Raw genomic sequence first — 10,099 nt, 5'->3', positions numbered from 1 at the left:
AAAGCATTTAAAGTGCAATAGTAAGAAGTGAATAACAGCAACTGACTTAACACAATCGTAGGCAACCCTCATACATCCTACTGCACCTAAGTATAAGTTCTTTGATCTTCCAGCGATGCTCGTGCATCTTAAATACAGCGCTCATGTGAGAAAGTTGCCTTCTGGCCAAACCTGATCTATTGCCTTACGCCTGAATGGTAGATACACCACATTACTTGTAGGGTTTATGCTTCATTAAAGGGGAAGGAAACCTAGTCGGCGCAAACCCCCCACTCCCCCTCCCGTTTGTTGCCCATTCTCCCTCCTCCCCCCTGGCCTACCCGTCCCGCTCGGCAAATGCCCCTAGCTTGTTACTTACCCTTCTGTGCAGGTCCAGTCCAGGAAGATCACAGACGACATCTTCTTCCACGCAATCTTCTTCCTGCTGTGAACGGCGCATGCGCAGTAGGATCATTTCGCCGGTACGGATCTACTGCGCATGCGCCAAAAGTCACGGGCATGCGCAGTAGATCCGTACCGGCGAAATGATCCTACTGCGCATGCGCCGTTCACAGCAGGAAGATGTCGTCTATGAACTCCCTGGACTGGACCTGCGCAGAAGGGTAAGTAACAAGTTAGGGGCATTTGCCCAGTGGGACGGGTAGGCCAGGGGGGAGGAGGGAGGGTGGGCAACAAACGGGAGGGGGGGGTGGGGGGTTTGCGCCGACTAGGTTTCCTTCCCCTTTAACTTTGAAATAGACTGTAAAGTCTAAAAGTTCATGTAACTGTTTATAAGGAGCATTCCTCCTCTATACATCTGCATTTATAAATCAGTAGGGCCACCATATTGCAGCTTCATCTTACAACAGACAATGGAGTCTTATCTTTAGTGTACTATAAATATGTACTTCTTTTCATCACCGCCATGGTGCTCCCATGGGCATGAGATCTTCATAGAGAATGCACTCATGGGTCTTAATAATACTACTCCCACCCACCCCCATTTATTATGTCAATGTTTTGGTCCCTGGAGGACCAAAATGTTGACTTATTCCTTTTTTGGAGCAATGTATTACATTCTACGGATATTTACAAATGCAGAAATAAAGGGAAGGAATGTTGCATACATAAAAAGCTATAGTCTCAAATGTTGCCATGGGATAAAATGATAAACCCATCATACAAACAGGTTCCCATCCATTTTGCAAATCTGGCATGAAACATAACACTGTAACAGCTTCCCATCATTTACCTTACATTTGTACAAACTGCATTCAAATATAAAAGCTGTGAAATTTCCGAAGGGCAAGGTATGACCCAGAGTAAAAAAACAATTTTCAGAAATTCTACAATGTGGCTCTTTGTACAATGATGCAAAGTCTATTATTATTTCCCTTTGTCCTTGTTCAAACTCAATCTCAATACCCCATGACAAAAAAAAAAAAAAAATACTTAACAAAATCTGGGAAATATTAGTGGAAATGGTTTTTTTTAAATTACACTATAGGAGAAAAAAATTGGAAAAAAAACAAACATCCTTCTCACTCGCCCCAGTATCATAAGTATAATTCATTATTTTTTTTTTAAATATTTTTCTGAGATGAAAGGCAACCATAAAACACAGTGACATTTTCTTGTTTTTTCGGTAAAGTAAAAAAAAAAAAAAAAAGCATAAGAGAAATAATATATATAAATGCTTAGACGAAAAAAAAAGTCAGTATTATTTGTAGCGATTATATCTCCAATTATGGGCTGCTAAATAAAATACTCAAGCCAACCATTCAATATAAGTATAAAAAGGAGGATGCGTAGAAGAGTAGAGTTCATTGCTATTCCACGAGACCGGGCAGTAAAAGGCAGAAGAGGAGAAGGTTTTGGGAAGTGATATGATTGCTGGAAATCAGATGAGACTGGCTTTATGGCGTCGTCGTTGGGGTGAATTTCTTTCGGTCTATGATTGTCTTATTGTGAAAAATCCTTCCATAAAAAGAACACTTCGGCCCAAGAGGACAAAGGCAGAGAATTCCAATGTTGCCTATATTGCTAAAGGCACTGATTCTAGATATGCACCATTGCACAGTTCAGTCTAAAATGAATGCAAAGTCTCACATGAAAATAATTTTTTTTTTTATATTTTATTATTGCATTAGTCCACAATTGTTTTTCAGGAATAAAATGGCCTTCCTTGATCCTGTGGCGGTAATCTGTTCATCCTCGCTACCTGAGAAGGAGATGGTGGAACATCCTGTCTGAAGGGCCCTTTGGATTGGGCATAATTGGGGTCAGACATCTTTTTAAAAGAGTCAAAATTATTAGATATGTCAGAAGAACCCTTTTTTTTGAGCTGTTGTTCTTTTCGTCTCTGCTCTTGACGGAGAAGTTCTTGAGTTTCCATCATTACCCTGGCATTAAAACCATGCCCACCCATGTAACCGTTTCTTGATCCTTGGTAACTGGAATATCGAGGGTTCTCCTTTGCACTTTGGAATCCTTCTCCAGGAGGATACGCCTGTTCCCATGAATCTTGGGAGACTGAACTAGGATTTTTTCTGCTTTGCCTGGATATGAAGATAGAAGATGAAGATTAATAATCACTTTAATCAACATTGTACTAACTTGAAGTGGCACCATTTAGCTCACATATATTTATATATTCATGTTTATGATCTCAGCCTCAAATGTAGTCAATTTTTAAAATTAAACATTACTGCATTATTTCTTTGTATGTGTATTAAAGTGGACCCGTCACCCAGACACAAAAATCTGTATAATAAAAGTCCTTTTCAAATTAAACATGAAATCCAATTTCTATTTTTAATTAAAGCATTCATAGCTGTTGTAAACTCATTTAAAAATCTCAGCTGTCAATCAAATATTGTCTGCCCCTCCTCTATGCCTAGGCATAGAGGCGGGGCAGACAATTACTTTCACTTTCCATTCAGCACTTCCTACATGTCACTGCTCTCCCCACATTCCCCTGTTCTCTTCACCATTTAATTGTGTAACCAGGACATGGGGATGGACATCAGGTCTCCCATTCTGGTGCACAAACAAGATTCTGAGATGATGCAAGACTTGTCTTAATAACAGTGTCCACAAAATGGCTCCTGCCTGCTTGTTATAATTATTAATTCCCAGACTGATGGAAACATGGTTCAAATAATTTATTTAGTGTAATTAAAGTTCATTTTGCTTGATTAATGTGATAAAATAAGATTTTGAATAATTTTTTTTGGTGACGGGTCCACTTTAAAAGGGACCTGTCGTCCTAAGCAATTATTCCAAATCCTTTTCTATCATGTTAAGTAAGCAAAATTAAATATACTTACACTATATATATTATTTAGATTGTGTTTCCTTAAGTCTTGGAATTACACAATCACAGCTAGCAGGCAGGAGCCATGTTGTGGACATTGTTATTAAGGCAAGTTGTGTATCACCCTAAAACCTTGTATATGTGCCAGAATGGGGGACCTAATGGCCATGCACAGTGTCCTACAGCGTGAAGAGGGTGGGGGAAGGTGAGGAGTGTCATGATGTCTAGGAAGTGCTGAATGGAAAGTGAAAGTAATTGACTGCCCCGCCTGTATGCCTGAGGCATACAGGCGGGGAAAAATAAGAAAGATCCGACTTATGGAAAGCCTATCTTCCATAGACTCCATTTTATCCAAATAATCCGAATTTTTAAAAATGATTTCCTTTTTTTATGTAATAAAACAGTAGCTTGTACTTGATCCCAACTAAGATATAATTCATCCTTATTGGAAGCAAAACCAGCCTATTGGGTTTATTTAATGTTTACATGATTTTCTAGTAGACTTAAGGTATGAAGTTCCAAATTACAGAAAGATCCATTATCTGGAAAGCCCTGGGTCCTGAGCATTCTGGATAACAGGTCTATATAGCCCTATATGGCTTCAAAGTCTATAGTTTGGCTACAGCTTTTCCACTTCAAATACGGCTATAGAAGGACACATGGAAGAAACAGTGGTGCCTAGTGACCAAAAAAAAGAGAAGTTCCCTAGCAGCCAACCTTCCAAATAGGAATGGTATCTCCACTTCTTTGTCTCAGTTGTGTGTATCTCCTGTTAGTGGCTGAGCTACATTAGCTTTATGTTCAGTATAAGGCACAGGGGAGCAACAGAACTAGGGTCATCAAAGTTCACTTGTGTTTTTGCCTTGAGATATAATAATAAAAACAGAACATTTAATTCTAGGAAGGTCAGGCTCTGGAACAACTGCGGTTTTAGGATTGCTACGAGTTTCATGGAATCATTGGGCTGCTGTGTATAAACAGGGGGGATCAATGGGGCTTTCATCTCAGCTTAATGGTTCTATATTACAGCATGAGGGGGTGACTCCTAAATTTGGTATGAAGGTAGCCCTCATTTTACAAAGGTATTCAGACTGATAAGTTATTGGAATTCATTTGCTGTCAGAAAGATCTGCTCTAGGAACCAAAGGGCTTAATAAAGCTTAAATAAAAGGGATCATTCACGTGAATTGTGTCTTCTAATGGGATTATTATCAGTTAGGGTAATTCCAAGAAAGGAGCAAAAAAAACCACTAATACCATAAGGTGCCAAATACCATAATGTTCAGCGGAATAAAATAAATGGAGAGGGAATGAGGAGATATCATCATATAAAACACTAAATGAGATTTCTGTGTTATATACCATAGCCTTACACAATATTGGCTTTGAGGACAAAATGAAATGGAAATGCATAAAGGTTGTCCTATATTATTGCTCCTCTGAAATGAAGGTCAAAAGGGCAGATAAATAATAAGATTTATATCATAATTATTAAGACTTTCCTGTTTGCCGGCAGCCAGGAAAAGGGACACTTTTATCAAAGCTGATCAATTCGTCAAGTGCTTGGAGCAGTCAAACATTGTTCTGTTCTATGAGCTCTGGCACACATTGCTAAATCCAAAACATTTATGAGCACTGTGTTAGAATTAAAATAGCAATAGAAATAATAAGTGGATTAAGGACTTGAAAAAAACTTTTATCCAGGTTGGAAGTAATTGTTAAACCTCGAGTTAAACCCAAGTCAAACCCAAGTGAACCAGTTGAGGTGGTGCCATTTCATGATCGTATCATTACAGTGTATAGATGGCCATACACCGGCCAGGAAATGAGTCGGTAGCTCAATGTATGGGGTCCCCCGACAGTCTTCAGTGATCAATATCTGGCTGAAAATTAGCCTGATGTTAATCGAGCATGTTAATCGAGCAGGCTTAAAATTCCAGTTAGATCAAGGGCCCCATTGGTTTGTTGATGTGGCCCTCGGTCTGACTGGCTGCATTAGCATCGTTGTGATCCCTTGCCCAACATTGCACACCTCAAGATAGGCATATCTGGAAGAGATCTGCTCATTTGGAGACCTTAAAGGAACAGTAACACCAAAAAATTAAAGTGATTTAAAGTAATGGACATATAATGTAGTATTGCTCTCCACTGGTAAAACTCATGTGTTTGCTTCAGTAGGACTACAATAGTACAAGGCACAGGATAACCAGCAGATAACAGATAAGCTCTGCAGTATACAATGGGATTCTTCAGAACTCTGTTATCTACTGTGTATCCTGTGCTTGAATGGCTGCCCTCATATTTACATGGCAGCTTGTTTATATAAACTATAGTAGTACTTATCTGTTATCTACTGTGTATCCTGTGCTTGAATGGCTGCCCCCATGGCTACACAGCAGCTTGTTTATATAAACTATAGTAGTACTTATCTATTATCTACTCCATATCCTGTGCTTGAATGGCTGCCCCCATGGCTACACAGCAGCATGTTTATATAAACTATAGTAGTACTTATCTGTTATCTACTGTGTATCCTGTGCTTGAATGGCTGCCCCCATGGCTACACAGTAGCTTGTTTATATAAACTATAGTAGTACTTATCTGTTATCTACTCTGTATCCTGTGCTTGAATGGCTGCCCCCATGGCTACACAGCAGCTTGTTTATATAAATTATAGTAGTACTTATCTGTTATCTACTGTGTATCCTGTGCTTGAATGGCTGCCCCCATGGCTACACAGCAGCTTGTTTATATAAACTATAGTAGTACTTATCTATTATCTACTCCATATCCTGTGCTTGAATGGCTGCCCCCATGGCTACACAGCAGCTTGTTTATATAAACTATAGTAGTACTTATCTGTTATCTACTCTGTATCCTGTGCTTGAATGGCTGCCCCCATGGCTACACAGCAGCTTGTTTATATAAACTATAGTAGTACTTATCTGTTATCTACTCTGTATCCTGTGCTTGAATGGCTGCCCCCATGGCTACACAGCAGATTGTTTATGTAAAATATAGTTGTGTTTCTAAAGCAAACACACCAGTTTTACCAGCGCAGGGCAACGCTGTATTATATAGTCATTGATTTAAAACATTTTAATTTTTTGGTGTTACTGTTCCTTTAACTTAAACTTACATATTGGTTGTTGCATTATTTTTAGACCTGCTGCATGAGGCATTTTACAGAGGGTGTATCTTTCTAAATGTATGGCAGATCCACTCATTTAGTGAGGTTGCCAAACTAGGAGATCCAGATCCTGGCATATATTTTGAGCCTGATGGGTTAGAGAGGTCCATCAGTGGCCAATAAATTGCTGAAGGATGAGCAGCTTTTTTGATCCTGGGTAGGTCACCTTTAGATGATGGACATCAGGCTTGGCATGTGTTGTGTCCTAGCAAATACTGGGGGTTGTTTTGTGGAGTTACAGATCCTCACTGTATTGTAACGTTGGACTGGTATAGTAAGATGAAAGCACAAGGTACAACATTTCTATACTGATTCTTTATTAGGGAGTGGTTCCATTTAAGGGGGCTCAGAGTGCAAAGCCCAGGTCTTCTTTTGCACTTCACAGCAAAATATTAGACAAACATTCTCTGTACTGTGCCATGAAATGATGGCGATATTTTCATGAAGAACACCTATACAACATGCTAGGGGTTAAAATGTAATTCCTACATTAAGATTCCATTTCTGGGATTAAAATCTCTGGCAAATCCAGTTAATTTAGGAAATGAGAAAAATAATAAAAGAGGCATGATGAAGATCACACAGACGCAGGAAAGGAGAACCAGCCTCAGCTCTGATTGCATTTCCATTGATATCCCTTTATAATGTATTTGTGTTCCCGTCACATGACTGCTTCTTTAATTAAACAAGGGGGTTCTTCTCTTTTATCAATATATTACTAACTGCAATCTAATCAACAAACTGTCTCATCCAATTATATCAACACGTTTTCATGCCGGCATTAAAAAATGGAATAACGGCTTCCAGGACTTTGCAAAATGCGCAATTATTAGATTCTTAATTGCAACTTGGCTTTAAATGGAACATTTCAGACTGTTTTTCCCCCCTAGGATTTTCCTTTTTAGACAGATGTGATAATGTTTCAATTAAATCATATCAATTTATCAGACAGGCATTGTGAAGTCTGAAAACGGAAGAGAAAGTGTACGGATCACGGCGACGCCAGAACAGCTACATTAATTGCGACATTTAATTAAAGCTATGATTTTAAATTAAAAAAAGGTTGGCGGGTTATGCCGAGACTGGTACATGTCTGGTCTGGAAACCCGCACAAATCATAGATTATTTTATATGGAATTAGCACAGATTGTTACTAATTATACACAGGTTTTGGTTATTTTTTTTAATCCTATTGTGCCTGACCGCTAAATGTACAGTATATATGTACAAAGCAGGAATTGTGGCCACTATATATCATTAAGCATATTGGTTCCTACTCCACCCTTGTTCAGCATGAGTGTAATGAATAGGACTTGTTCTGAACATACTTTTTACCTATTGTTTTAATTTAAAAAAATTATGGTTCATGTTATTTCTTGCACTAAACTGGTAAACTGAAGCTACTCCATGTTTGGTCCTTGCGAGGTGGATAGTTAGATTGCCAGTGCCCAGATAATCCCCCCTGCATAATAAACTTCTGTTAACAAAACACACACAACAACAATTAAAACAAATGGGTTTGTGATAATCTAATTGCATACTTTTCAAGAACCAAACATGGAATACCATCAATTTCCCTGTTTAGATCAATAAACAACCATAAATATTTGTCATTAAAGGGATACTGTCATGGGAAATTTTTTTTTTTTCAAAACGCATCAGTTAATAGTGCTACTCCAGCAGAATTCTGCGCTGAAATCCATTTCTCAAAAGAGCAAACAGATTTTTTTATATTCAATTTTGAAATGTGACATGGGGCTAGACATATTGTCAATTTCCCAGCTGCCCCTTGTCATGTGACTTGTGTCTGCACTTTAGGAGAGAAATGCTTTCTGGCAGGCTGCTGTTTTTCCTTCTCAATGTAACTGAATGCGTCTCAGTGGGACATGGGTTTTTACTATGGAGTGTTGTTCTTAGATCTACCAGGCAGCTGTTATCTTGTGTTAGGGAGCTGTTATCTGGTTACCTTGCCATTGTTCTTTTGTTTGGCTGCTGGGGGGGGGGGGAAGGGAGGGGGTGATATCACTCCAACTTGCAGTACAGTAAAGAGTTACTGAAGTTTATCAGAGCACAAGTCACATGACTTGGGGCAGCTGGGAAATTGACAATATGTTTAGCCCCAGGTCAGATTTCAAAATTGAATATAAAAAAATCTGTTTGCTCTTTTGAGAAATGGATTTCAGTGCAGAATTCTGCTGGAGCAGCACTATTAACTGATGCATTTTGAATTTTTTTTTTCCCATGACAGTATCCCTTTGATTCAACAAGCAAAAAGTATGTTCAGCACAAGCCCTAGTCAATGAACTTGATTTCTGACTTCTACGTTACGGTAGTTATTTTTATAAACTCGTTTTACAAGAGGTGGCCTATGGGTGCCTTATGTCCCAAATGCACAAATCAGGGGAGGGCCTTCTGTATTCTCCTTTATCAATATCCTTCTACTCTTGCAGTACCGTGGTTATATTACCTGGGCAGTGAGCTGTACTGGCGTTGTGCTTGCTGGAAACTCTCTCGTTCCTCTTGTCGCTGCCGTTGCATCTGAACTTCAACAGAAACCGAATGCCTTCCACTCTGATTATAGGTAGTTGTGTTTGGCTGGAGAAAGGAACACAATAAAAGTCAAATAAAAGGCCCTAAATAACAAAAAAATACATCCAACTGGAGACGCACGTTTATTAGGCAGTAGTTCATGTAGTAAATGTTCAGGACACTCTTCCAGTGTATTTGATGAGGGTTGTCAAGCTGTTTGATTACCACAACATGGCGACTTTGGCAGGGCAAGGCTTTCTTTCACTCCATTATTTAGATTGGCTCATAAAGATGCATTTGATCAACAGCCTTTAATTTCACTGCAGGGACACAGTTATGTGGTTCAGTCTGTTCATTTGAAAGGCATATTGCACCCTATTCAAATGCAAGATTTATATTCTATTTTTTAATACATAAAATAAAGTATGCAGGTACTTCTTTTTGTGTTGTACAATCAGCTTTGGAGTATGGCATACTGCTGGCCCCTGTTGTGGCATTTTTCCAAGAGTTTTAACAGAACATTGCAATCCATTGATTAATGCGAAGGGTGATGCTTCCTAGAAATCCATGGAAAATGCATCACAAATAAACATTTCAGAACCTTTAAGTTATACCCTTACACTTTGTTCTTTAGAACCTTCTTTAAATAGAAATGTATGAGCTACTTTCTTTGAAGGAAGCTTTTAGATGCAGCTGTCTAGGGGGGCAGTACTATGGGGGTGCAGATAAAACTACATGACTTCCCAGCTGGGCTGTTGAATTTGATCCCTGCCAGTAATGAGAAACCTCTGTATGCTCTGCATATGACCAAGAGATCCATGTTATCTTCTTTCCAAAGCCAAATGGGTACCATGAGGAGCGTTGCTGTTGCCAGTGTTGGCTGGTTTTATTCTTTTCAGCATTCTCTTAGAATTAATGTGGCTAGGACCTCCATTGGAATGGAAGCAGGAGTTGTCTAGTCCTTATGAAAATGTTATTTACGCTGATTAAGGCAACACTATCAACCAATGTGGGCATTTCCATCATCTGAAATAAAGCAGTCCAAAACGATCAAAGAAACAATGAGTCATCAAATATGTCTTCTT

General features: G+C 38.9%; 1 protein-coding gene across 8 annotated transcripts in view; it reads right to left on the bottom strand.

Moving 5' to 3' along the window:
- Positions 1-1,213: 1,213 nt before the first annotated feature.
- Positions 1,214-10,099, bottom strand: part of pard3.S (par-3 family cell polarity regulator S homeolog) — a 396,021-nt gene continuing 387,135 nt past the window's right edge. For all 8 annotated transcript variants that reach the window (XM_018268701.2, XM_018268703.2, XM_018268699.2 and 5 more), the window contains 2 exons: positions 8,953-9,080; positions 1,214-2,537 (listed from right to left, as the gene is read on the bottom strand). In XM_018268701.2, the coding sequence (XP_018124190.1) occupies positions 2,144-2,537; positions 8,953-9,080 (522 nt within the window). In that variant the 3' untranslated portion in view covers positions 1,214-2,143. The remainder of the gene's footprint in view (positions 2,538-8,952; positions 9,081-10,099) is intronic.

The sequence above is a fragment of the Xenopus laevis genome, chromosome 6S, assembly GCF_017654675.1.
Source record: "Xenopus laevis strain J_2021 chromosome 6S, Xenopus_laevis_v10.1, whole genome shotgun sequence".
Taxonomy (NCBI): domain Eukaryota; kingdom Metazoa; phylum Chordata; class Amphibia; order Anura; family Pipidae; genus Xenopus; species Xenopus laevis.
This window is presented reverse-complemented; position numbering and strand designations above follow the sequence as displayed.